General features: G+C 55.8%; 3 protein-coding genes across 14 annotated transcripts in view; 1 reads left to right on the top strand and 2 right to left on the bottom strand.

The window, feature by feature from the left end:
- MTMR14 (myotubularin related protein 14) overlaps window positions 1-5,040 on the bottom strand; it is a 34,337-nt gene extending 29,297 nt beyond the window's left edge. For 4 of the 7 annotated variants that reach the window (XR_008233540.1, XM_052777619.1, XM_052777621.1 and 1 more), the window contains exons 1-2: window positions 4,871-5,040; window positions 4,649-4,794 (exon numbers count right to left, since the gene is read on the bottom strand). Coding sequence is in view for 6 of the 7 variants with exons in the window: in XM_052777619.1 (XP_052633579.1) it covers window positions 4,649-4,794; window positions 4,871-4,996 (272 nt within the window). In the remaining variant the exon portion in view is untranslated. The other 3 variants (XM_052777624.1, XM_052777623.1, XM_052777622.1) reach the window with 3 other exon arrangements.
- Window positions 5,041-6,743: 1,703 nt separating this feature from the next.
- On the top strand, window positions 6,744-19,720 carry LHFPL4 (LHFPL tetraspan subfamily member 4). Its single transcript, XM_052777638.1, has 4 exons — window positions 6,744-7,365; window positions 17,055-17,291; window positions 17,512-17,528; window positions 17,807-19,720. Exons 1-4 carry the CDS (start codon window positions 6,960-6,962, stop codon window positions 17,813-17,815), a joined length of 669 nt encoding a protein of 222 aa, XP_052633598.1. The 5' UTR covers window positions 6,744-6,959; the 3' UTR covers window positions 17,816-19,720.
- Window positions 19,721-21,068: 1,348 nt separating this feature from the next.
- SETD5 (SET domain containing 5) overlaps window positions 21,069-26,866 on the bottom strand; it is a 71,031-nt gene continuing 65,233 nt past the window's right edge. For 5 of the 6 annotated variants that reach the window (XM_052777599.1, XM_052777598.1, XM_052777600.1 and 2 more), the window contains 2 exons: window positions 23,613-23,692; window positions 21,069-23,421 (listed from right to left, as the gene is read on the bottom strand). In XM_052777599.1, the coding sequence (XP_052633559.1) occupies window positions 22,828-23,421; window positions 23,613-23,692 (674 nt within the window). In that variant the 3' untranslated portion in view covers window positions 21,069-22,827. Of the gene's footprint in view, window positions 23,422-23,612; window positions 23,693-26,866 lie in introns of those variants that run through there. The other variant, XR_008233538.1, reaches the window with a different exon arrangement.

Below are 26,866 nucleotides of genomic sequence, written 5' to 3'. Positions count from 1 at the left end.
GTTAGATTAATGTCAGCTGCATCTGCATAACTAAATTTTGTTTGGTTTTCTGGTTAAAGTTAAAACAGAAATCTGTTCCTAGCTGGAGACATTTTTGAAACAAGTTAAAATTGCTGCAATTCATCCAAATACCAGCCTACCTTTGACAGGAATCCAAACTGACTTCTGAACTACACAGACCTTCACAAGGAACTGTCAGTGCAAGGAGGACTAGAGTTTCCACAAGGAATTGGAGAAGCATTCAGACTGACATAACAGAAACCAGATGAAGTCTGGGCATACAACGCTGCATGGCCATGCACTTAGAGATGATTAACAAGAATTTCCAGTTAGCCCTTTCCAGTAGTGGAGCTCAGTAGAAGAGCCTAGATGAACTGGTTGATCTCTGGATGCTCGTACATTATCAACTTGCTAAATCTGAAAAAAGGGACAAATAAGATCACAGGAAACTCTTCAGTGGGGTGGAGAAGTACCAGCATTACTGTGCAGAGCACAAGATCTCAGCTGAGATAAGGCACCTGATTCTAGTGACCTACCCACGCCTGAAAAGGCACAGCAAGATGATTAGGACAGCCAGGGGACAGTATGCTGCAAGAGAAACCACCACGGATTGATTGGCAGAGCAGATGAAGATGAAGTGAAGACACAACAATATATGCATCAGGGCAAAGGAGAGAACTCACAATTGAGGGAGGGAAGAACTGAAAGGTGAAGGACAATGCTGGCCTAAGAACAAATGAATACTTTTACACTAGAAGTTAAAAGAAAGTTGCTAAGATGCTAAGCTTCAGAATCAGTGAGAGTGTGGAGCAACCTACCTGCAGCTGCCATTCTGGGAAGGATTAAAAAATTTAATCTATTATTAACATGGAAATTGATCTGTTTGTGGAAAAGATTATTCAAGGTGGTGCCAGCAGAAGCAGGGAAACAGCGAACAAGTCCTTCAAATCCTACTTTTTTTTTTTTTTTTTAAAAAAAAAGGATTCAATTCTCAGAATTCATAGTGGAGGCTTAAAGTTTTTCATGTGTTTCCCTACATACACAACTGTTTTGGCTGTCCAGCTCCAAAGAGCTTTGACATATAACAGAACTTAAAGAACAAGAACACAAGCTAATCTTTAAACATTGTGCACATCAGGGTGCTAAGACAGAAAAAAGCTAACGCAATACACTTTACATGGGAGTACGTGAGATTGCGTGCTGGCAAGAGAAGCACACGCCCGATCAACACAACCCAAACTCTGCTCATCGCTGTCACTGCAAACAGCCAAGAGCTCCGCTCCACAATCTGCTTCCCTCCTCAGAGAGCTTGTGAATAATGCACACTGCAGGCACGGCCTGTGAGCAGTTTGAGAAGAGATGACTTCATGTATAATTCCCAATACCAAACTATTTTGAAACTTTGATTCTGACTTACAGATTTGGTAGCGGCGTTGTTTTTAAATGAATGCACGCAGTTAAGAGACACATCCTGCACTCTGCTCCAGCTGTCTTTACGTTTCCTTTGCAAAAGCAAATACAGAGGAAAACAAGAACTTTAATACATTGTTACCAGAATAGCTCCCTGGCACTGCTTCCAAGTCCAGAAGGTGGGATTCAGCAAAGAAGATGATGATCAGAAATTATAAGGGAAGCACCTCCCCAGGAGCTGAGACAACACAACAGGTTTCACCTCTCAGCACGCTAACTGCACTTCCCCGGAGAGGCACCGCAGCACTGGGGAATGAGGCTGAGCAGCTTGGCAGTGACCTGGGACATGGGGTGAGTGGGAAGCCCAGCACCCCACTGGGGACATGGAAGGATAAGCCCCTCTCCCAGGCTCCTGTGCCTGCTCCTTGGGAAGCCTGGATGCACACCGGAGAGACCCGCTCTGCTATCTGTCATGGCTGTGCTACAAGCGGGGATCTCGGATCTTCTGTCTCAAGAGCCATCATCAGTAAAGCGAGAAATAAACATGAGCTAGAGATAAACATGGTAAGTAAACATGGTTGTACCGAGACTACTGTAGTAAAGGGAACGGCTGCTCTGAAGAACAGGTACAACGCTCTTACAGGCACAAGTGATTAAAAGCAGCAAAGGTAGGAGTAAAATCAACGGAAAAAGGTTCAGAAAACAGAGCACTCTTCAGCAGCAGTGTGAAAGAACATCATTAAGGCTGCTTGGCACAAGGTACAGAATGAGGTGGAAGGGATGACGTGTATCTCAACTCTATTTTTTTGGACTTTCAGGTGTTTTGGTTTTTTTTTTCCTTCAGAAATTTGTTTTCCAGAAGGTACTGCTGGACAACCTTACCTCTGTATTAATTCCCTGCCCACCCTCCTCCCCAAATCAGACCCCAAACCTGAATTAATCTTTTTAAATGCAAAGGAAACATTTCCTGCAAGAGCAAGCAACTGTTTTGGCAACAGTGTATTTCAGACAGGCCTGAAGCAGAGATGCTTCTCTTTGGGTAGCCATAACAGCATTGGAACCAAAGCATTCCTCTCATATTGTTAGATTACGTGCAACTGTGATCATATTTGTTTGGAGTGCAGACACATAAGAGGATGGTCAGGTGAAACCAAAGACATGGCCTGTGTCTGAGGTCTGGGCGTTTTCATTAAGCATAGTCACAGTAACTCCAAGATGGTGAGTAAAGAACTGAGCGTATCCCTCTGTTTCCATTGCCTGCAGCATCTGCCTCCTCCTTCTGGGGGGGGGGGCACACGACATCAGAGATTTCCAAGCACAGGGAAGGTGCTCCTGGCTGTCAGACGCACCCTGCTACTTTCTGTGGCTCCTTGCGAGCAGCACCTGACCAAGGGGCATACAGGCCAAAACCACATGCCAAATTCCTCCTGCTACCTCCTGCACCTGCCTGGATTTCAGAGTACTGTCAGCAAACCTTGATGAAGCAACATCCTTTCTTGCCCCAGCTGCCCAGCCACAGAATGTACAGGATCAGGAAACTGATCTGGGTTAAAAATACTCATTTTTTGCTGGTTCCCCATGCGGCTTCAGAAACAGCTGTACCAGCAGAACCAATCGGGTAGCGCAGAGTTCGCACAAGTGAGAACTGCTTCCAAAAAACATTGGTATTCTCAGAGGTGTGAAGCATCCTGCACACTTCAAGGAGATCTTACCAGCTGATTAAGAACATTACAAAGATGAAAGGCAGTCAAAGACACTCAGTCCTAGAGGGAGCGTCCCGTTCACTGGAAGAGGTTCTTGCATTCTGTAACACAAGAAGTGCAACAGTCTCTATTTCATAATTATTCCATAGAGTACTATGATGAAACTAAAAACTGGATTTATCTAAAAATTACTTAGCGGATTTTACAGAGATTATCACCCAGAAAACAGGAGGAGAGGGATGATGAAAGGTAGTGTGTTTCCGTGACTCTCCAGGACAGCAAATCAAGACTCGGAAAGAATCAGTATTTAAAATGTTAATTGCCGCTGCTGGCTTGCAAAAGTCTTGGAAGAAAATGGGGGCACCGAGTGTAAGTACACTTGTTTTGAATACTCGTCAGAAAAATCAAGCATGATTTCCGCTTGCAAGAATAGGAAAAGCAGAAGCATTTGGTTACCTAGTTATATTTATGGCTTCAGACTTCAGTTTCCCTTTTTTTGCAGCAAGGGGTTTAATCTCTTCTAATCTGATCTAACCGTTAAGCAGAAATTCTCCCACCTGACAATCAGTTGTGGCTGTTCTCCAAAGACCCCCTCCTACAGCACCCGGCCCAGGTGCCAGTGCAACAGCTGACGGTTTGCCTTCCTCAGGCAAAGCAGCTGGACATGCGAGGGGAACTCAGTGACCACCATCCTTTTGAATGTGTAACTCTTGTCTTGGACACAGTTAAGACTGCAAAATTGCATTATGTTTTGTTGGAAGAGAAAATAAAAAATGAGAGGCTGTCATTAGAGCTGCAGGGAGCAGCTAGTGCTCAACCAGAAGTGAGACCAACATGATTCTGAGCTTGTGGGTCAAAGTCCAGAAAAGCATTGGCTTAGACTTGTGCTAAACTGCAAGCAAGCATTTCCCATTAACTCACTAAACCTCAGCGCCCACTGACCCACGTACCGTGGTGGGGGCAGACTGTTTCTGTTGAGATTGTCTCATCTGTCCAGCCCCCCATCAGCTCCCCCTGCCCCGAGTTGCTTTCCAGACTAAAATTTCTCTCATCAGAGGCCTTCCAGCAAGACCACAGGCACTCCGTCGAGACAGGGAGAGCACCGCACAGTCCTGCTCCTCCCAACCACGAGCTCTTTGAGTCTCTGGGCGAGCTGTAGCAGAGCAGTCATTAGGATCTACTCGAGGACAGCGTGCAGCGGAGCTGGCGCTGCCCCGGAGCAGCCCGTTTCCTTCGCACCTCTCAATTTACAGACTTAGCTTCGCAGCTTTCACCAGGGAGAGCCCAAGAGACTTGGGGAGCTCGGAGGAGCTCCACGGGAGCTCGGCAGCCAAGCGCAGCCCTGGCAGGCAGCGCGGGGTGCCCCGGGAGCGGCTGACACCGCCGGCTATAATTAGCCGCAGCGCAGCCTGGCGGGGCTTCCCCCGGCCGGCGGGAGCCCCGGAGCGGCAGCCACGGGAGCTCCCCGGGGGCAAAACGCGAAGCCGCCTCCGCCGCCTGTCAGCCGTGCGGGGCGGGGGGACCGGGGGCCTTACGGGTCGCGGCCGGCGCCGGCGTCGCGCTCCAGGAGGACGATGTGCCGCGGGTAGTGGGCGCAGACCTCGCCGTGCGCGTTGGGGATCACGCTGTAGCGGTAGTCGCGGCCGAAGAGCTCCAGGCACCGCCGCTCGATCCGCTCCACCTGCGCACAGCCACCGGTCAGCGCCCGCCGCACCACCACCGGTGTTCACCCCCCCCCCCCAGTGCCGGCCCCTCACCTTAGCAGCGGCGGCGCCGCCGCCGCCGTCCTTGGCGCGGTACTGTGCCCGGGAGAACTCCAACAACAGCTCGGCCAGGGCGCGGTCCCCGGAGCCCGCCGGGGGGCAGCCGCGGGCTGCCGCCATCCCCGCGCCGCTCACCACCACCCCCGCCGCCGGCCCATGGCCCCGCCCCGCCCGCCGCTTCCGCCCGCCGCCGCCGCTTCCGCCCGGCTGGCCAATCACCGTCGCGCCCGCGCCACGCCCCTTCCGCCCGTCCTCTGGCATCATCGGGATGCGACGCGCTCCCTCTCGCTGCGCCTAGCTCCGTTCCGGGGCTACCGAATCCGCCGGTCCTGCCCTGCCCTCCCCCACCGGGCAGCGAACGGCCCCCGCTGAGCCCCCCCCCCCCAGCGGGTGAGGAGCCGCCTGGCTCTCGGTGCGAGTCCGAAGCGGGGCCTGGCGCGGCAGCGGTGCGGCGGGAGGAGCGGGGCTCGGCGCACGGGCTGGGCACGGCCGAGGCACCGCAGGCGTGGGGCGGGCTGTGCTCCCCAGCACCGGGGCCGCAGCGAGTTGGGGGACGGAGATGCGTTGCGTAAACCACTTTAGGCCCACAGAGAGACGGGGCAGGCGCTGGCAGGCACCGCTGAGCGAGCCTGACCGTGGCGCTGCTCTTCGTAAAGAATTCCGAAGCGGGTGTTAATTAAAGAAGCCCCTCTCGGGGTGTGACCGCACACACAAAACCAGTCACGGTAGCAGTGGCGAGGTGAAGGGTAGCACGGGCGTGCGCGCTGGGGAGCGGCAGTGGCTCCTGTGCCCGGGGTGGGAGCAGGGACGGTGCCAGCGCCGTCGCGCAGGCACAGAGCCAGCTCCTGCTGTTTGTACTCGGGTTAACGGACACCGCCGTTACGGCGGCAGGCAGCTCCTTTGCTCTTGCGGGGGAATACAAAGTCGTTTTCATCGGCGTGTGTCCGATTTGCGAATCGGCTGCGAACCTTGACAAGACTTGGAATAGGAGGCGGCCCGGGAGCGTTTCATGAAAGCTGAGTTCAGCAACAGCTGCCGCTAATGCGCTGCGTCTCGGCTGCCTTGAAAAAAACTGGCCCGAGACGGCCTGCCCCCTGCTGGGGTTTTGGGGCCAGCGTGAGGCTGCCGGAGCCGGGGGGAGGATTTCGCAGGGCAGTCGCCAGCGTACAGGCCCCTCGGGCCGGCAGCCCGGGGCGCCCGAGCCGGCGCACCCCGGCCCCGCGCCGTCGGGGCACTGGAGAGGTGCTGGATCGGGCCCTGCTGCTCCCAGTGCCCGTGGAGCCGCGTTGGCGGCGACGGACTTGCTTCGGCCCCACCGAGCGGGTGGGGAAGGCCTGCTGACCGCCCGGGGCGGCGGGTCCTCCGCCAACCCCGGGGTGGTGGAGCGGCCGGGGAGGACGAACGCCCTCCCTGCGGGCCCGCTTCGGCCGGACACGCCCACGCGTGTACCTGCTGGCATTAACCGGGGCCGTGACCAGGCGCTGCCCCTCCTCGGCCCGGCGGGGGCGGGGCGGGGAGCGGCGCCCGTGGGCCGGGGTACCGGACCGGGCCCGCCGCCGCCGCCGCCTGAGCCCCACCTCACCGACCCCGCTCCGAACCTTGCCGAGGCGGCCCGAACGGCGCCGAAAGCCGCCGAGCGCGTTCGGAACCCCGCCGAGCCTCGCTCCCGCCGTCGCCGAGCCCGTGGCGAGGCGAGCCGAACCCGGCCGAACCCTCGGCGGGCGGAGCCGAAGGCGGCCGAAAGCGGCTCCATCCCCGCGGGGCGGGGCGGGCTCGGGCTCGGGCTCGGCTCCGCAGTGGCGGGGAGGGAGGGCGGGGGAGAAAAGGAGGAGGGGGGGGTGGCGGCGCGCGCCCGCGCGCGCGCGGCGGGGGCGCGCGCGGGGCGCAGAGGCGGCAGCCAAGATGGCGGCGCGGGTGGCGCAGGGGCCGGCAGCCGGCGGGCGCGCCTAGGCCGCGGCGCCCGCCCCCCCCTCCCCTTCCCCCTTCTCCATCCCGGGCGGGCTCCCCCCCGCCGTCGCGGCCCCCCCCCACCCCCCCCCACCCCCCCCCCCCAAACCCCTTCGGCAGCGCGGCGGCCGGCAGGATGCTGCCCTCGCAGGAAGCCTCCAAGCTCTACCATGACAACTACGTGCGGAACTCGCGCGCCATCGGCGTGCTCTGGGCCATCTTCACCATCTGCTTCGCCATCATCAACGTGGTGGTCTTCATCCAGCCCTACTGGGTGGGCGACAGCGTCAACACGCCCAAGCCCGGTTACTTCGGGCTGTTCCACTACTGCGTGGGCAGCGGGCTGGCGGGCCGGGAGCTGTCGTGCCGCGGCTCCTTCACCGACTTCAGCACCATCCCCTCGGGCGCCTTCCAGGCGGCGGCCTTCTTCGTGCTGCTGTCCATGGTGCTGACGCTGGGCTGCATCACCTGCTTCGCCCTCTTCTTCTTCTGCAACACCGCCACCGTCTACAAGATCTGCGCCTGGATGCAGCTGCTGGCAGGTACGCACCGGCACCGGGCATCCCCGCGCCCCTCCACCGGCCTTCTCTGGGGGGGTGGGGGATGCGGGGTTCGCCGGGACAGCAGCGGGCGGCGGTAGCCCCGGAGCTCCGGGCATTTGTGGAGGGGCTCCTGGTCACAGGGAACACCGAGGTTGCTCAAGGAAGGTGGGCTGGGTCCAGGCGCTGCAGGGCCGTGGTTCCAGGTACCAGCCCCAGGGCTTCCTGGGACACCCCGGCCAGGCGCTAGCACTGACAGAGCACCGGGAATGGGCACCAGCTCGGGGCTCTGGCACCCAGGGCTCCCCGGGCACTGGTGTCAGGACAAGGAGCACCAGGGTTGCCCGAGAAAGCTGGGCTGGGTACAAGCGCTGTGGATCCGTAGGACATCCCAGCCAGGAAACGGCTCCAGGACACCCCAGGGCTTCCTGAGATACACCCCGGCCGGGCACTAATGCTGACAGAGCACCGGGAACAAGTGCCAGCTCTGGGCACTGGCACCCAGGGCTCCCCGGGCACAGGTTGGCTGCAAGGAACACCAGGGTTGCTCGAGGAAGCTGGGCTGGGTACGAGCACTGCAGAGCCGTGGGGCATCCCAGCCAAGAACCATCCCCAGAGCCCTCCAGGAATTCCTGAGGCACCCAGGCCAGGCACTAGCACTGACAGAGCACCGGGAATGGGCACCTCTTCCAGGCACTGGCACCCAGGCCTCCCCAGGCAAGATCTGACCCTGGGGAACCACAGGGCTCCCTGGGACACAGCAGGAAAGCTGGATCAGGTACCCACCTCAGGGGACCCCGGAACAGGCACCAGCCCTGGGGCACCTGGGCAGCCTGAAGCAACCCAGGAGAGCTGGGCCAGGTACCAGCCTTGGAACACCCCAGGACACCCCAGTCAGGGACCAGCTTTGGGACACCCTACAACAAGGACTGTCCCACAGAGTCAAGGACCAGCCGCAAGGATGCCCTAGGACACCCTGGACCTGGGACCAGCCCCCGGAACACCCCACATGAGGGACTAGTCTCCTTGTCTGCCCAGCCCCAAGGGCATCCCTCAGCAAGCCTGCCCCCAGGGGATACCTGCTTTAGGGGAACCCCCATCACTGGCAGGAGCCCATGCATGGACCCCCCAACCCTGTAAAAGCACCTGTGCACAGACAGACCCTCCAGCTCCCACTTAAAGATATGTTGTGCTCAGCCCCCCCCTACTCTCTCCAGCATCATGAAAGGCCTGTGAGGACAGACCTTCCCCAGCTCTGTGCATAAAGAGACCCTGAGTACAGCGCTTCCCACAGAGAGAGATACCATACAATTTACCTTCATGTCTCCTCAGAAGCGACCACAGGCTCAAGCCCAGTCATTCCCCCCAAAAGTGGCCCTGTCTATAGATCCTCCTTAGCTCCCTCTACAAAAGAAACCCCACCATAGATGTACCCCAACACCCAACTCACTTCTCAAAGGGACACCATACAATAACCCAAACTTTTCCCCAGAAGGGGACCTGATATGTATGTTGATAAGGATCCCAAATATCCCCTTGTGCACAGACCTCCAAGCTGTCCTCACAGAGGGTCTGTCCTTTTGGGAGAAAGACCCTGAGAAGAGATGCTGAGCTTCCCCCAGTAGCGGGACCCTTCATTTCCTTCTCTTTCCAGTTTTACCACATGTGGAAAGACATTGTGTTACTCCCCAGTGCATACAAAGTGTGAATAGGCCCAGAGCTTCCACCAGAAGGGCCCAGAGCCCCCCGTATTCCTAGTAAAAGGACCCCAGTCTGCCCGTCCAGGAGAAGGGCCCCAGTCATCGATGTGGGAGGATACAGCCCCCCCGCCCCGTGCTAGGGGCCTGCAGCTAGCCCAGCTCTCTCCCTTGCAGCTGGCTTGGGCTGGAAAGCCTGATTTCTTCTCACCCAGATCAGGACCACAGCCAGACCTGGTGCTGCCTTGGCTTATTGGGAAATTCCTTCATCCTTAATTTTCCCTGTCCCGAAGATTTACCGGTTTAAGGCAAGCTCAGAGCCCAAATCCTACCGATTATCAGCAGCTTAATCAAGTGGCTTGGAGCGCCTGCATGGTGCTCCTGCTGCACAGGGAGCTGCGTGACAGAGGGCACTACACCGAAGGTAGCCCCGGGCTTCCTCCCCGGTGCCTCCTGTCCTGCCCCAGCTCAGGCTTGGGTGGCCACCGCAGCACACTGCTGCTGTCACCTCTAGGTACCCTTCGCTCTACCCTGGGGCTTGTCCCTGCTCACACTTTGCACCTTGTGGCTACACTTGTGTTGCTCACAACTGCACTTGTCAGAACCCCAAGCGCGTGGCTTGCTGGGGCCATGGGCTGGCTGTCCTGGCCTCAGCTGGTCCAGGCTTGGCTCAGAGCTCTCCCAAAACAGCACGGCTACGTGGCCTTTCTGTGTCGGGGAAAGTCCAAGGCGGCATTAACAGACACTGGCCATCCACCCTGCCCTGTGATGGGGCAGCACGAGAGAGCTTCTGTCCTGCAGGAGAGGCTGGTGTCACCATCAGAGAGGGCCACGATGCAGAGGCGGTGGGGTGGTGCATCCCGGTGAGAGGGAGCCTCGTCTGGGGGGTGGCTGGGCAGGGCTGAACTTCCCTGGGCATGTCAGAGGCAGCCGCAGGTGGATGAGTTACCTTATGCAAGGAATAGGAGCTGCCTTGACCCATGGAGAGGACCCCATGGGTCAAATCCCATGGGTAGGGCAGGGATGTGGCCCGATGCAGGCACCGGCACAGCGTGATGGCAAGCTTTGGAGACTTACCCACCTGGGAGGTTGGAGGGTTGTGCCAGAGCAGAGGGCTTGGAGGGGCAGAGAAGCGGAAAGGCATTCCTCCTCTCTCAGTGAGGTTTTAGCTGAAGGAGGACTTGCACCACTATGGCAGAAGCAACAGCAAGGCCCAAAGTTTCATGGTCTCACTGGTGAAAACTGGATAAACAAGGTGAAAGGCAGAGAGATGGGGCAGAGGTGGGTCCACCCTGTCCCTGTGGGACGGCCGGTGCAGAATACAGGGCTGCTGAGCGAGGGCACAAATGGGCTCTTCAGAGAAGAAAAATCAAGAGCAGGAAGGTGGGGGAGGAGGAGGAGGAGGAGGATCAGGAATTCAGTATCTCTTTCAGAAAAAAAAAAGTTTAAATCGTCAATGTCTAATTAGTGGACGACAGTCAAGGAAGGGTTTAATTAGAGCTTCACAGAAAGCTCCAGCTCAAAAGCCACTGTCCCCCCAGGAGGAAACTGGATCTAATTAAGAGAAAAGACTTTGCTTTATCACAAATAGAAACGTAGCCATCTGCCCTGTTCAAAATCCCTGTAATGCAAAACTGGAGATTTTGCTAAATCCTTCTGTTATAAAACCAGAAATGGGCCTTTAACATGAGCGCGTCAACAACTGTATGACTGACAGCACCCTGGTGCCACCCCAGTCCTCAAAATTAGCGGAGGAGCTCCTTCAGAAAGTGCCACGGGATGATGCTTACTTGAAGATAGATGGGCTGTGTGGGTGATCCCTCTCATCCACCCTCCATGGAGGGCTGGTACAGGAGCAAGATGAAGGCACCTGGGCTGATTTTGTGGATGCCTCCGTTCCAGTGACCACACAGCAGTCGTCTGCTGGAGAGCACAGGAATACGCCACCACCACAACGCACTGAGGAGGCTGCCCAGGGGCCTGAGCGTTTCCTCCAATTCCCTAATTCTCTGCTGTAACATAAGATGTGGTCACCCTGTGAGCGAACTCTGAGCTTTGAACGAAGTTGTTCCGGTATCCAGCGCTAATGCCGGAGCGAAAGACCCCAGCTGCCTCTGCGTGGCACCGCAGCCACGTGCCTCCCCTGAGGATGGTCACTCTGAGTGGGTCCGGGGCTCTGTTTTCAGGGGGAGCTTCGGTTTTGTACTTACAGTTTACTGAAGGTCAAAAGAGGCAGCCAGCTGAGCACACAGTCCCTCTTGCACGGAGGGTGTGACTGGCCACGTTTGAAGATGTTTCCCCATGCTTCAAGTCCGGCAGTCGCTGTGGTGAGACCTTCCAGCTCCCTTAGGCCAGGCACAAGCACGACACATGGGATGCCTTTCCACCCAGGGCTATGTCATTGACCACAGGGGTGGGGTTTATCTTGATCAGTGGCACTTTGGAGTTAATTATGCCGTGTCCAGGCACCTTGCCCGATGGAGAATATGGTAATACTGAGCTCTTCTGAGCCCTTTTCTCCTTTGGGAACCCCCTTCGGAGCTACACTCACCTCTTGGATGGGTCCTTCCCACCCACCAGCATGTGAACCAGGAGCAGAGGCAGAGCCTTGATCAGCGGCTTCATCTTCTGCACCTGAGCTGCATTTGCCACCATCTGAGTGAGGACTCCTCACATGGCACAGCTGCACAGCATCGTTTTGGCACATCCGTGGAGAGGAGTGGTTAGGAAGCCCGTTGCCAACTGCCAGATTGAGCACAGCTGAGCTGCATGGTGTGGTGGTGTGGCTGCAGCCTTAAGGGAGAGCAGGGTCTGGCCCGAGCAAATGCTGCAGTCCCGAAGCACTCCCTGGTGCTAACGGTGATGCGGTGGCTCTGCTGAGCCACGTCAGGATGGGCTCATCTTCCTGACTGGGACTTGCTGGAGAGCCAGGTCCTCTCAGAGAGAGTTTGAGGTTTCAAAAAAACTGTTTTCATGGATATAAAAGTAATTCATTGAAATTCTTCATGAAAAAATGAGAGACAGGTATCACTGCTCCAAACCAGCTAGAAGCATAGCTGGGTCAGCTGCTGGGAATGAGGATGAAGTAGCCTCAAGCCCTTTCTCTGCCCAAGGGAGAAATATTGCCAATATATGATCTTCCAGGTGAACCACTTCCACCTGCTGACCTTGCAGCAAAAAGAAGACATCACTGCAAAAAAACTTTGCATTTGCTGAATCACTGGCTTCTGGCCCCAAAAAAAGCTTTCCTGAAGATTTCCCCTCTCCCTCCCCTGCCACTCCTGTTGTGCAGCGGGGACAGGAGCAGCGACACAGCGCAGACCTCGTGTCCATTCAGCGCCTTGTGCTCCACAGCAGCCAGCCCAGGGCTTTGGAAGGCAGTGTAACCCTCCCGTAGTAGCTGTTAATGTGCCTACGAACCCACAGGGAGTGGCTGAGCCGGGTGTTTCGGAGCCGCTCGTGTCCTGGAGCTTACATCCCTTAACTGTTGTTCCAGATAAAGTAACTGTCAGTTCTGATTCATACAAACTCATAACTCTATTCTGAATCCTGCTGATTTGTTGGCTCAGAAACAGCCTGTGGAGCAAAATGCCGTAAGGGAGCTCCTGTCTGTGTAAATGGCCGGTGCTAGCTGTCTCAAGCACGCTGCCTTTAATTTTCATTTATTTCTGAGGGATTTCTATTTTTAGGAGAGCAGGGGGCTGTGTTTGTCCCCTTTTCTTTTGAAGCTCAGCTCTCAGGAGGTTTCCTAGTGACAAGCAGCCCCTCCAGACCCCAAAGTCACAGCACAGCTCCTGTTCCCTCAGGGGTTCAGGGCTGGTGTGCAGCGCCCAGGGGCACCGTATTGGGGATCTGATGTTCTGACAGCACAGCATCACAGCAAGCGGCCGTGGACGCAGCAGAGCATACGGCACCCACAGCTTCCTCCCCTTTGGCACAAAGTAGATATGAGGGGCCAGGGGGTCACCGAAATACCCCCGGCAGAAGCATGTCTGCTGTGAAGGTGGGAGTGATGTGCATGAGGGCAGGGGACAGCCAGCTTGCTGACCCTAAGGGAGGGTGAGCTGCTGCCCGTGAGGCCAAATGCCTCACTGTCCCCAAGCCAGGTTTAACAAGCCCCTTTGGGACCCAGCAGTTGCTGGTTTTCTCCCAGTAACCTCCACATTTTCCGGTTTTCAGTCCCTCATGTGTCCTGTGGCAGTGTGATGCTCTGCATGCCTGTGCTCGTGGGGAGGCCACGTTTCTCAACTGCAGGGCATGTCCTTAGCCCCTTCCACCCATGGCAGGTGAGAGCAGTAAAAGCCAGTGTTCACCCAAACCTGCAGACTAAACTAGATGGCAAAAGTGATTAAAAAATCAGATTTGGATCCTGCAGGCACAACTGCACGGGACTGGGGCAGCGCTGGGGTAACTGTGGTACTTGGCAAACACGCAGGTTACTCCAGTGGTCCAAATTAGCTAAATGCACCTTCTACCGGGGGATGCTATCCTGCCAGGAGGAGTCTCCTCATCTCTTTCTGCTAAAATCTCACTCCAGTGTTGCAGCCTGAGTCATAACATTGAATTCCCTTCAATTAATTTCTTTTGCAAGGATATCAAAAGCCCTTGAGATGCCCATTTCTTTTCTAGGAGACCCTGACAAGGGAGCACCAAGGAGTGGGAAGCCATGAACCAGCTGCAAAACCAAGTCAAGAAATGCTGGCTTCCCTGGGGCCAGAGCCCCAGCCCCAGCCTGATCCTGCGGGCAGCCCTGCAAACTGCAGTTTGTTCATCCTCCCTCCACATACACCCTGTCCCAGTGATCACCGAAGTGCCCAGTCTCAAATCTGTCTTTCCAGCTGGGAAAACTCCAGAAGAAAGAGTTGGAACCCAGGGCCTGGGGGAGGGATGGCAGCTGTGGTGTGTGACAAAGCAGCTGGCTGTCCTCGGTGCCATCGGCAGTGGGGAGCGGCACCACACCCTCAGAAGAATGGGAATTAAAAGCAAAGTGGAATGCAGTTGGGTTATTTTTTCCTCTTCAATAGTGGCTTTTGTAGGAGTCATCACTTCTTTGTGTTTTTCATGCGGTTGCAAGGCATAGAAATAGGCTGTTTTAAACAAAACCCAAGGTTTTCCTGCAGGTCTGCAAGGGACCTCAGGGCGTTTGGAGGCAGCTGCTGGCAGAATGGAGCTGCGGGCAAAGGGATGGGCAGGCAGAGCTCCGTCCTTGCGCCCCTCAGACCTGCTGCGAGGGGCTTGTTGAAAAGGGCAGTGCTGAGGCCTGTCGACTGTGTAGGGATCCCGTCCTTGTTCTTGCTCTGCACGTCAATGTCGCTCCTTGCTGCAGGCACAGGAAGGTGTTTCCAGGACATCGGGCGGCCTGGGGACACACGGAAAAGGGAATTGCTTGTGACAGAGCAGAGGACTCAGCTTGCTGCTGGGAACATGTAAGACAGATGGGAAGAGGAGAGCGCCGCCCTGCTCTTTGCTGGGAGAGGACCTGCCTTCAGTGAGGGGCTCGTGGGAAGAGGCTGGTCGCCCTCAGGCAGAGGCATTCGGGTACATGCGGTCACTTGGGCACACTCCTTTGCCCTGGTAGTAAATTTGTAGTTTAATTCTCTCTGGCAAACAGGGGCTGTGAGATCTCGGGCAGAGCTCCTGGAGCTGCTCTATGGGCCACGGCACAGGCTCGCCTTGCGCTGGTGCCAGTGCAGAGCGGGGACAGGAGGGACCAGGGCAGGCAGACACAGGCTAGAGCCAGCCCCATAGTCTAGGCAGCAGCCATCGCTGGCTGTCCCCTGTGGCTGTGTTGTGACAACCCACTGCACCGGTGGCTCACATGCTGTGTGTTTTTCCTGTACCTTTCTGAGCCACTCTCTACTTTCACCTTAAACCCTGTCTCTCATGTCCTCCATGAGTGCTGCAGCCCTCCAGCATGTTAATCCACTGCCTCCTGCATCACTGCCCTGTCCTGCAATGTTTGGGACCTGCTGATGTCCTGGGAGACCCTCACACATGCACCTGCAGTGTTTGCAGAGCGGTGAGGTCTCACTGAGCTCCTGCTTTATCTAGGCAGCTGGATCCACCCAGAGCCCAAATAAATGTTCAGACATGCAGAGGAAATACCAATGCTTGCAGAGTTTGAGGAAAAGACTGAGGGGCTGCTGTTCTGGTTCTGTGAGGGACCGACTGAGGGCTGTGCACAAAATCCAGGAGCTCGCCCAAGCCCTTGCTGGTGCAGGTAAAATTGGCACCTGATTTTTTTTTTTTTTTAACTTCCATTTGCCTCTGCCACCCTGGAGTGCTGCCTTGTTCTTCTCTTCTGCACTGAGAGGGGCTGTTGCTGAGGGCTGCTGCCCACCCAGGCAGCTGGAGTGCTTGCCTTGCTGCTTGCTGTACTTTCTTCCAGCCTCACCGTGTGCTTGCAGCTCTTTTCTCCTCCTCACTGATTTCAGCAGTGCTGTTACAGCTGTGCCCATTTCCAGGCTGGGTTGTGTCAGCCTGACCAGCGCTGTGGGGGAAAAACCACCCCCTTGCTGGGGATGGCCACAGAGCACTTTTTTCATGGCTGCACTGCACCGGGAGCTCAGTGGATCCTAAAATCCTCTTGGCATCTCTGCTTTCCCAGGAAGAGTCCCCAGTACAGGTCTGCCGCTCTTCCTTGTCTTTAATTTGGGCCCTCAGCTAAATTAAATGCCATGTAGCTCGAAGGTGCCCAGGTTAGCAGGCAGGCCAGGTTGCTCCTCGCCATGTACCATGCAGCACACAGCGTCAGTGCTGATTATGTTTCCTTCCAGAGGGGGTGGGTTTGGGTTGGTCCAGTCCCAGCGGGCAGGGAGCTCCCCCAGATGCGGGCGTGCTTGGCTGGGAGTCCCAGGTGACGATGTGCTGGAGGTGCTGGCTTGTCGGCTCCTTGTGCTTGCACCGCACTGTGCAGTCATGCGGCGCTGGGATGGCATCGGGGCTGTGTACGGTGGTAAATCGTCTTGCAGAGCTTGCCTCTGTCTGCAAAGATGCTTTTACCAAGCGGGTTTGTAATGTGGACGGAGGCAGCAGAGACCAGGCAGCAGCTGGTGGGTGGTATTATGTGCCAGTGCGTGGGCTGCTGAGGGCGACTCACCTCCGCGTCCCTGCCCTTTCCTGGGGAGAGCAGTCAGCACAGCTCATCAGGATGCGAGGGCTGTGCCGAGTCCCGGTGGGATGCCCTGTGCCAGCCCTGAGCTCTCTCGCCAGCCAGACCACCTGCTGCCGTGGCAGCACTCATGCCTGGCAGGGTGTTTGCTGTCCCTCCAGCAATAAGGGATGGGAAGGTACCTTGTTACTTGTGCGGGCACGAGCCTCTTGGTTCTTCCCTAACCCAGGACAAAAATACTTGCAGGGCACCCCAGCCACTCTCCAACATCATTAGTATTTTTAGCCTTCCCAGCTGATACGGGGTGAGGAGCTTTTGTAGTTGCTGTAGTTAGAAAAAAATATCACTTCCTTACCTTGGCAGTCATGGGCTTTGTCTCGGCATTTCTCTTCCCGTTCATCCTGGTGCTCCCTGACGTCTCCCTGCTCAGTGCAGAGTGTGCGGGATGGAGGCTTGCTGAGCAAGTGACCCCGCTGGGAGCGGTGCTTGCAGGCTGTAAGCCCCTGGGGGCTCCTGGGGACGACGACCCTCTTGGCAGGCAGCATCCCTGCCCACAGTGCGCCGGTAGCTCCTGCCCACACACAGGGAGCCTGCAGTGATGAGGAAAGCCCGTGGGGAACCACTGATCCTATGGTTCATGCTCGAAGAAACCAAGACCCTGACGTCTCCATCTCTCTGTGGGCCAGGTTTGGGGCAGCCACGTGCAAACGCAATCCCCTGGGGCTGCCAGGGCAGCAGTGGCTGTCACCCACCATGCCGCCTGGCTGTCGTGGGGCCAAGGTGGGCTCCCTGCCGGGCACAGGCTGCACTGGCCGAGGGGCTCAGCGCCTGGCACTGCCATCCCTCTGTCCCCTCTGATGCTTTCCCTCCTCTCCCCCTTGCAGCGCTCTGCCTGGTGCTGGGCTGCATGATCTTTCCCGACGGCTGGGATGCAGAGACCATACGGGACATGTGCGGGGAGAAAACGGGGAAGTACTCCCTGGGAGACTGCTCCGTGCGCTGGGCTTACATCCTGGCCATCATCGGCATCCTCAACGCCCTCATCCTTTCCTTCCTGGCCTTTGTCCTCGGCAACCGGCAGAACGACCTGCTGCACGAGGAGCTCAAGACAGAGAGCAAAGGTGAACGCCGTACTGCCAGGGGTCCCAGCGCCCCGCGCCACGGCCCTGGGGGGGATCCTGGGTGGGAATAGCCCAGGGGGTTTGGCCCCTCTGGCAGCCTGCAGCCGTGCGAGGGTCCTGTGGGCTTAACTGCCACCTGCAAAGCGAGGCAGGCCGGGCAGGGTGGGAGCGGGCTGCCGAGCCCCTGCCCTGCCTGACGCTCTCTCTTCTGTTTCCACAGATTTTGTCGGCACTGCGGTAAGTCCTGAGTGTCACTGTCCTGTCCCCTAGCCCTGACCGTGTAGCGTGTCTGGGTGTGACTGTGCTGGGTGGCCCCACGTGGGATGGGAAGGTATGGGATAGGGGGGACCCTAGCTGTGCGGGGCAGTGGGATTGGGGGCAGTGGGGACAAGGGGGCAATGGGGAAGGGAGGCAGCAGGGATGGGGACAGGCATGTGCATGGCACATCCTGGGGGCACGATGGCACAGTGAGGCCTGCCCAACACTGTCCCTGACCTGCTGTGCTCTCCCCGCAGAGGATATAAGGCCGAGTGCCCACAGCAGGACCTTCTTCCCACGGCCGGCAGCCTGGGCGCTCCCTCCCCATCCTGCCCTTCGTCTGCTGCCAGCGGCCACGCAGCATCCCGTGCCGCCCCCCGGGCCCCGCTGCCTGCACTGGGGATGTGCTGGCTGCCCGCTGCGTCTACAGCCACCTCCATGTCCACGCCGGCACCGCCATCCCACGCACCCTGCCAGCTCCGCACCCCCCGCCGCCTGCGGGCCGCTGCCGGGGCAGGATGCCCCAAACCTGCTTCGTTTGAGAACAGCGTCCAACTGAGGTTTTGTTTCAAGGAAAAAACAGTCTCAGAGTTTTTAACAGATTTCTACATCCCCAGGACTCCCAACCTGCTGTCTCCCACCTGAACGCGTGCCCAGTGACGCCCCGCACCAGCTGCTCCGGGCCCCGGCCCCCTCCCTGCTCCCATTTTGTACAGCTCCGTGATCCTGTCTCCACAGCCGGAGGACCTGGCAGCCAGGACAGGGCCCAACCCCTACTTTTACGTGTAAATTCATATTCTCTAAACAGGGTAAAGTGACTCGAGCCCCCTCGCCCCCCGCCCCAGGAGCCCAGCCCCAGGACGTGGTGTTGCCCGGCACGTGGCCGGGGGCTGCAGGCTGCTGCTTGCTCCCCCCGCCAGCATAGGGACTGCAGGGGCCTCGCTGCTGCCGGCCGCTGGGACACCCGACTCGCGCCGCTGCTGAATGTAAGCCCTGGTAAGTGGGAGCAGCTGAACATGCAAAACCCCCGGGCAGGTGCAAGAGGACCCCTCTGCCAGCTCCCTCCCTGAGCCGGCCGCAGGCTGTTGCCAAACACCTTCCCTCTCCATCCCCATACGGTGCTTTATCTCCACTGGTGACGGCAAGGCTCTCCCTGCCACACGGTGTGGCTGGGGGGTACCTGGGCACTCCTGTGCCTGTGCCGGCATCCTGGCCGTGTCCCCTGGCTGCACCTCGCTGGCCCGTGGTGATGGCCTGCAGGGAGCCGGCGGCAGCTGCCAGGGGCAGCGCTGAGCCCCAGCAGCCTCCGAGCATGACCCAGCCTCAATTGCACACACACAGCACCCAAGAGCCGGCACCGACACCCCCGGCACCCCTCCCTGGCACGGGTGGCCGCAGCCTGGCTGCGGCTCTGCTGGCCAGACTGGCACATGTGGGCTTCCCCAGGTCCCGGCCGCGGGGGGCTCGGGTCACCGCAGCCCTTGCAATGCAATAAAGTCCTCAGCACTGGCCGCGTCTCAGCACGAGTAGCCGGGGGCTGTTTGCAGGGCCCCGGGCAGGGCCCCCAGCTCCCCGGGGAGTGACAGGCCAGGGGCAGAGCTGGACCCAGTGGGAGCGAGGCCGAGCCAGGCGCAGGGAGCAGAGCGGGACCGCAGCCCCGGGATGGGCAGCCCTGGGGGAGAGGAGCCGCTGCCAACGGGGCAGGGCACATGGAGGCTGCTGGGGGATAGCAACGAAGGGCTCTGCTGGAACCATCGCCCAGCCCGGCGAGCCAGGGCGCCCAGGGCCGGCGGGAGCAGGTAAGTCGTGCCCTGAGGGGCGGCGGTGAGGGATGGAGCTGTGCCGAAACACCGGCTGGGAGCCAAAGTCACTTGGGACGGCGTGGGTGCTGGCGCTCCTGCCAAGGGCCTCTGCCAGCCACGAGCCCGGCGGTGCCCACGTCCCTCTGGCAGCCGGCCCCCTGGAGCGGGGCCGGCAGGAAACCCCTGCGCCCGGCCCCGGCAGCGCCCGGGTCTTTCCAACTTGTGAGTGCTGTTGCCGGCTGAATTGGAAAAACAAAGAAAATCAGTGGAGAAAGGAATACAGTAGCTGTAATATATCTGTATTTTAGTACAAAGTTTGATACAGTGTTTCACAAAACCTTATTGAAAAATATAATTCAAACCAGACGAGCTCGGAGCCCTGTGGTGTGGGGAGGATTGGGACAGGGTCCTCCAGGCACAGCTGATAAAGATGAGATGGTTTGTGAGGAGGTCGAAGGACCTGGCATGGGCACTGGCCCCGGCACAGCTACGTGGCCTGGGGAGAGTGTCTGGGAGGGCGTCAGAGCTGTGGTGGGGAAGGAAGGTGGGGAGCCCACCCTGCACCCCGTGGGGCTGAGCCTCTGTCCGTGCAGGCTGGCACGTGAGGGGGGGTCTGGCCAGAGCCAGTCCCCAGGGAACAGGTCTATCCCACCCCGTGGTGGCAAGGCAGGAGGTGGGGTGGGGGTCCTGTCTAACCCTAGGGGCGTTTCAACCCTCCCCTTCTGCCCATCCACGGGACCCTACAGAGCTGCAGTGCACCACGGGCAGCTCACGGGCTGACACAGGCTAGTAGGAGCCTCCTGAAATTCAGCAAATTCCTGCGTCTTGATGGAAAAACAACTCACATGGCCCATCAGTCCAACAGCATGCTCTGGTAGAGGAGCAGGGGCAGCTTTCCAGGCTGTGCGAGCGTGAGGGCAGCCTGGGGACCTCTTGGACATCTGGAGAGCTTTGGCTAGCTCTGGCATCCCCGGTACAGGACACACAGCCCAGGCAAGCCTGGTGCAGGCACAGGGCACGGAGGCCGAGGGTTGGGCTTGGTCATCGTCTGGGAAGGAAGGGGAAGAGTTCACTGCTGCCTGCAGCTGCTTTGGGGGAAGGCATAGGGAGACGCAGCCAGACTCTTCTGGGCGACACGTAGGGACAGGACGAGCCACAACAGACACCATCCCACAAGGTGTCAGGGTGAACGTTTTCACGGTGAGGGCGGTCGAACACTGGAGACAATGGGCACCGCAGACGTGCCAGCTTTGAGGATTGGCACTTGGAGGCACACCTGGCGGGCCCTGCTCCAGGCTCAGCCCATCTCAGGCTTCCTAAGGAAAAGACAAGCAGTATGAGAACTAAAAACCCCAGGCACCCACACACCAGAAACCAGGTTTTGAAGCAGGTGCAGTAGTGCAGGGGACATCCTCCACCCCATCTCCTCCCCAAATGAACTTGAGCAAGAAGAGCAGCAGCGCAGCCACAATCTCACAACCCCAGCCGGGAAGCTCGGGGAATTTCCCTTTCCTCAGGAATGGTAGCTCCCAGAGCAGCCCCTGGCTTCACCCGAAATGCTGACAAAAGGGAGGTCTGCAGGGCTGCTCCTGCAAGGTTTCATTTACCCTGCAGGGACAGGGAAGAGACCCCAACGTGCACCCCCCCTTGCCCCACAGCCTGGGCACCAGCGCTCAAGGCGGTAAGGAAACGGAAAGAAACTTTCAAATATACTCGATTTCAAGTTAAGTATTTTTATTATCAAAATTATTACATCTCTTGTGAAAGTTCAAATGTTACAGCATGGTGTAAAAACTCCACTAGAGTAAGAAGCTACAGCCCCCACCTTTCCAAGAGCTTTCCAGGGTCCCTCCCTCCAGCCCCCCTGCTGTGCCCGAAGGTGCCAGAGCCTCTAGGCAGAGCCCCCCCGGCCCCCTCCCGCCACCTGGCAGGGCAGAGCCCGCCTGCCCCCGTGCTGTTCAGAGCACGAAAGGGGAGGTCTGCACCCCCAGGGCTAAGCCGAGTGAAGTTTACACCTATTTTATACAGTATACAGACACCCAACTGCGGGGTGACAAGTTCCATCCCAACACGCTCACAGCCAGACAGTGTGAGAAAATTACTCTTTGTTTCAATATTTTAAAAGTCTCCCCTAGGTTGAACAAACACCTGATTTCAATTGTGAATTAGAGAAACCTGTAACAGTCCTAAAAAAAGGAAGAAGACTGTGCATCTGAAAAGACAGGGGAGACAGACTCACAGCATTATGTTATCCAAGAGAAAGGAGAAGTTCCACTGCAGCACCAGGGATGACACCTGTCGTATATTAGCTAACCTACTATGGTTATAACTGAATATAAAATTAGATAAATAAAAACACGCCCGATATTACAGTAAACAAGTGAGAAAGAAGCTGGCAATCGTATGGAATTGAACAGACAGCGCACTGTGTCTGGGCTGGCTCTGCTGCCACGCTTGGTGGGTGACAGCGTGTCCTGGTTTCAGCTGGGATAGAGTTAATTTTCTTCTTAACAGCCGACACAGCGGCTGCAAAGACAAGACATCCCGCACTGAGAGCCTCTGGCTCAGCACAGACCGGGGTCCCCACCAAACACCTAACCACCGCCTCTCTGCAGCCCCCCGCACGCCACAGCGTCACTTTACTTACTAGGCCCCCCGGTCACCCCCCAGCGTGTCTGCGCACCGGCAGCCAGAGACCCCCTCCCCGGGCACGGTGGCATGTGGCAGCACCGCCCCAGCACTGCTCCCGTTCACAGACCTGCGACGGACGCGGTGATCGCGCCCCGTCAGAGCAGCATGTGACAGTGCATCCCAGATCCTTTGCAGCGTCAGGCACACACACTCCAACCCCCTCCCTGTGCTAGTTCACATTTGCAGAGACTCTGTTGCCCTGGAAAAAGCTCCGACCACGGCAGTCATGACCCAGGCCCAAAGGCAGCCATGTGCGCTCATCTGCTTGTGACTGGAATGATCGTAACGGATTAAAGCCCTCCCCAGAACGCACTGAGAACCTGACCTATAAAGAGAGCTTTGGGATTGGAGTTCAACCCCCAATGTTTTCTTTAAACTGCTTTCGTATTCAAAAAGATGTCCGTACTGCATGAGTGACTATGGCCATGGGCACGGACAAGAGACAGAGGCTGCACCACAGTCATTGCACTTGAACCATTTGCTTTTTTTTTGTTGTTTTTTTTTTGTTTGTTTTTTTGTTTTTTGTTTTTTTTTTTTTTTTTGCAATGTACCCACGCATCAGGGAACAGCTTTGCTACAGTCTCTGCCTCAGAGAAATCTGCGTTCTCCTACAAGGCCAGAGGCCAATACTGCTCACAAATCTCACCCGTGCGTTTCAGACCTCAGCCTCTGACCCCTGGCACCCCAGCATTGGGTGCAAGCTCCCAACACTGGCCCAGGAGCCACTTCCAGAGGTGACTGGAAGAAGCTATGGGCAGTTTTGTCCTCCTGGAGACCAGGCAGCCCTAGGAAAGTCCTGTTTGAGTCTTTACTCCAGAACCTTGAAGCTGCTGAAGTCTGTACTGATGGACACTGCTTCCCCCACGGTGTGGATAGTGTTGTGCATTAGAAATCACTGCCCCCCGGGAGCCCTGGTAGAGAACAGACTGACCAGAATTCGGTAGACTGATAGTCCGCAAGTCTGACTGTAGTGACCTAGCACTTTGGGGAGCGGAGGTGGAGCCCGACGCACCTGTGCAGGGCTGGGAGCCCGACTCAGAGGAAAGAGAGTCCACAGCTGTCTGCTGGGCTGGGCTGGCAGCAGCAGGGCAGCTCTTCTTCAGGAGGCTGCCGCTGCCAGAGTGCTGCTGGCTGCTGTAATACCCCGAATTCCCTGCAAACAGGGCAGAGGAGTCTGTGGAGACCGAGTGGGCAGGGCTGGAGTACGAGGTGGAGGAGAAGGATGTTTCCGAGGAACCATGAGAGAGGCTATGTCCTGTCCTCTGTGCTGCTGCTCGATAGCTGTATCCAGGAGATGGAGTAAGGTGTCCTCTGTAGGGGGAGGAACTCTGCTGGAGAAGGGTCTGCGATTCTGCCTGGGGACTCTCAGACTGCAGGAGCTGAACAAGTCGGTGGAGGGGGGGAAAGAAAAGGCATGTCAGACTGACTTCCCTATTTCCTACCTCCTTCTCATGCCAAAGGTGCTTAGTGTAGCAGGATTGGGAATAATTGGCAGCCAAACCCAGTTTCCCCCCTAATCCTATTAAAAGCTTTATTTCAGAATGGGCAGATAATATATGAAAGAATTTACCTGGTAGCTGTATCGAGAAGGACTGTAAACTGCTGGTCCTGGTCCTTTGTGGGCTTCTGGAGTGTCGTCTCCTGCTGTGTCTGCAACATACAGGCAAGACGTTAAACCTCACCCTCTGGGCTGAGGCCACAGCAGCTCCCTCTCAAATGACACCCACACACACCCCAGCTGTCTTGTTCTACATCCAGCTACAGCTGAGAAAAGAGCAGCTTCTCCAGCCATCAGCATTTCAGAAGCTGAAGAACCTTAGCAAAAGGCAACGGGAAAACCTTAACATGTATAAACTAGCCATACACATTAGGAACTGCTGCTTCCCTTACACCAGCTCTCTTGTTTAGCACAAAGCTCACCTGCCTTGGACCAGCCTATCTGAACGGCCACATCTGGTGACAGCACCCAGATGCAGCGTGGGCTCCCTTGGCTCTTAAGAAGGATATGAGAGACAGAAGACAGTTTCTAAGGACTCAGCAATTCTCCACTCAGCATTGGTCACAGGAATCCACACTGGCTACAGTTACAGCTGGAGAGATAAAATTGTCCCTTCTTAGATGGTTGTCAGCAGGATCCTGCTGCAGGTTTTCCTCAAAGGCAGATCCAGACACTGCCAAAGACTGAGGTCCTGTGCTGCCAACGCTGACGGCACCCCTGCTGCCGTTTTGGGGATTGCGCTTTACAAGTCAATTGAGCTGCTCCAAATGGAGTTACTCTTAGACCTCAGAAATGCCTATTTTTGAAACAGGCCAAGATGATGAAAATACTTTGAGATCTGAAGGGTACCAGCAGCACAGTACACTGATCCACCTTAATTATGTGAGAGATCAAGAGGAATAAGCTGCTTCTCAACAGAGCAAGTCTTTCTAGCACCTGTATCTTAGAGGATGAGAGTGAGCTTCTTGTCTTACCAATTAACTGAACCTGAACTGGGGTAGGCAAGAAGTACTTAACTGCAAATGACCCAGCCGCTTTGCCATGTGTGTTTTTCAGTTGCTACTACTGTAACCATGGGGTTCAGCTGGCAATCATGCTTTCTTTAGGAGGAAGTGAAACTGGGACTAGAAGATTTCACACCAGTTATGTTGCAGTTTAATGAGACAGAACTGTTTATCTGCAGCATCTCAGGGATTCTCAGCAGCCGCGCTTGAAACACCTTGGTGAAACAGTGTTGGTATTAGTATCAAATTTATGACAGATGTGTCTCAGTCATGAAACAGGACACGCTGTCTTAGTCTGCTCTATACTTCTGCCAGACAGGTCTGGCTTTGCATCAGATGCACTGGCACAAGCATCAAGTGTCAGCAGTGGCCATGGCTTTGCTGTGGTTGTCCCTCTCTGTGCTACACCACAGATGCTGGCTTAGCTAAACAGGAATCTAGACAGAGGTGTCGTGTCTGCTGTTAAGGCTCAGAAGCTTTCTTCCTCAGGGCACAGGACCTGCACAGAGACCAGGGTGTGAAGCTTCCAGCACGTGTCCTGTGCCACCTTCCGTTTTCTGAAATGACATCTGATGCATCAAGTAGCTGTTTGCTCTAAGTGACATTCTGAGTACTGCACTGCAGAACTTGGAAGTTCGAGGTGTGTTTTGTTAAGCAGTCATGCATAGAAGAGACTAACTGTTCAATCCAGGAGATCATTGTGATTAACAGAAGTTGAGTGTGAGAAGCAGAAGAAATCTAAAGAATTCTGTAAGAAATTGTTTCTTAAAGGCCAGGCACACCAGCAGGGCTGCACAACTCACTGGAAGTGCCTGTTGACAGAAAAAACCTTGACATGGTAAAGACTATCAAAAGATTCTAAATTACAAAGGGTAAATAAACTGTAACTTTCCTGAATCTGCTTTATGTAAACTTAAAGATAAAGCCAACATTTCCCTCTTCCATTTCTTAATACCTGCACAAGGAAGGACATAAAGAACTGCTTTTCTTGGCAGTACTGGCCTGTATCAACCTAAAGCATATATGAAGTGACAGCTTTAACTGAGAACAGCTGCAGTTCTCAGAAGTGTGGCAAGCACACAAATTCCATTTCATTCCTACATGCCCCATCAGCAAACCATCTCGAGTTTGGGGTTTTTAGTTTCCCTCATATTATTATCTGTTACAGCATCAAGTAAAGGTGTTATCTTCACAACTCCTACAGGTGATACCAGGAATGGCAGGGACTCAGCCACTCATTTGTTTCACTAAGCAGCAGACCAGCAACTGGGGGAGGGAAGGTGGCTCACAGAATCTAAACAAGAATTTGAACAAGCTACCAAAGAAATTGCCAGAGTATGCAGAAGGAGAAAAAAATATTTTGCTGTGCTAGGATGAAAGAGACAAAAAGACTTTTGTCAGCTATAGCATTAAGTGTTCACAACTTGGTGTGGGATGGGTTTTATGTAACAAGAAAGAAGAATGGAACGATGCAGATGAAAGTTTAACTCCAGCCTAACTCTTGGGTGAGACTGAAGAGCCAGAGCTGTACAGTTTACAGTCGGCAAAAGGCCTGTTGCAAGAGCCTGGATTTTGCCTACCTTTCTAAAAAATAACCACCAAGAAAGCCACTTTCACTGGCATGAGAAAGACAGGAAAAAGACTCCCAGTGGGGTCCCATGAAACCATGAATTTTTTGGTAGGGTGGAAGATTCCCCCTCAAGACTAGATGAAGAAAAAGCATTGATAAGAGGAGTGCTTATGTGTACAAAAATAGGAAAACCCCAGATGAGAGGCCAGTTTTCAGAAAGTGGTCTCAAATACACCTTACTGCAAATGGGGAAAAAAGTCTGATTTGAAATGAAGTAAATACATACTTGCCCTAAAATGCTCAGAAATGAGATACCCCAAAGGCAAAAGTTGCTGTTGCTGCTGAATCACCCAAAGAGCGCTCTGTGATAGCCTGGGTTAGAGGCTCTAGTCTTTCCATGTCTAAAATACCACATGAATAGGCTCTGGCATCCAGAGATTCAGATCCCTACTACAGATCATCAGGAAGCTCTAATCATACCAGCCAGGAGTCTCTAACAACAGTCCTCAGCTACTGAGGAAGTAGGGGCTGATGGCAACACACAGACTAAATTATTTAAATATGATGATCCATCACTGTTAAGTCCCAAGTGCGACCAGGATTCTGATGGCACTATCTGTTAGGGAAAAACAATCATGTTCAACAGAGACTGCAAAATAAATAAAAGAAAAATAACTCCATTTCACAGCTGAGAAATTAGGCAAGAATGAAGTGATCTGTCCATCTCTCAGAAGTCACATCTTACCTTTAGA

This window comes from Harpia harpyja, chromosome Z, assembly GCF_026419915.1.
Source record: "Harpia harpyja isolate bHarHar1 chromosome Z, bHarHar1 primary haplotype, whole genome shotgun sequence".
Lineage (NCBI taxonomy): Eukaryota > Metazoa > Chordata > Aves > Accipitriformes > Accipitridae > Harpia > Harpia harpyja.
The sequence above is the reverse complement of the archived record's forward strand: the minus strand, read 5'-3'. Positions and strand labels throughout refer to the sequence as shown.

Bases quoted from the DNA above. Each gene is read 5' to 3' on its own strand.
- LHFPL4 (XM_052777638.1), top strand. From the start codon at position 6,960: ATGCTGCCCTCGCAGGAAGCCTCCAAGCTCTACCATGACAACTACGTG. The intron at 7,366-17,054 runs GTACGCACCGGC...TCCCCCTTGCAG, and splicing joins CTGGATGCAGCTGCTGGCAG to CGCTCTGCCTGGTGCTGGGC.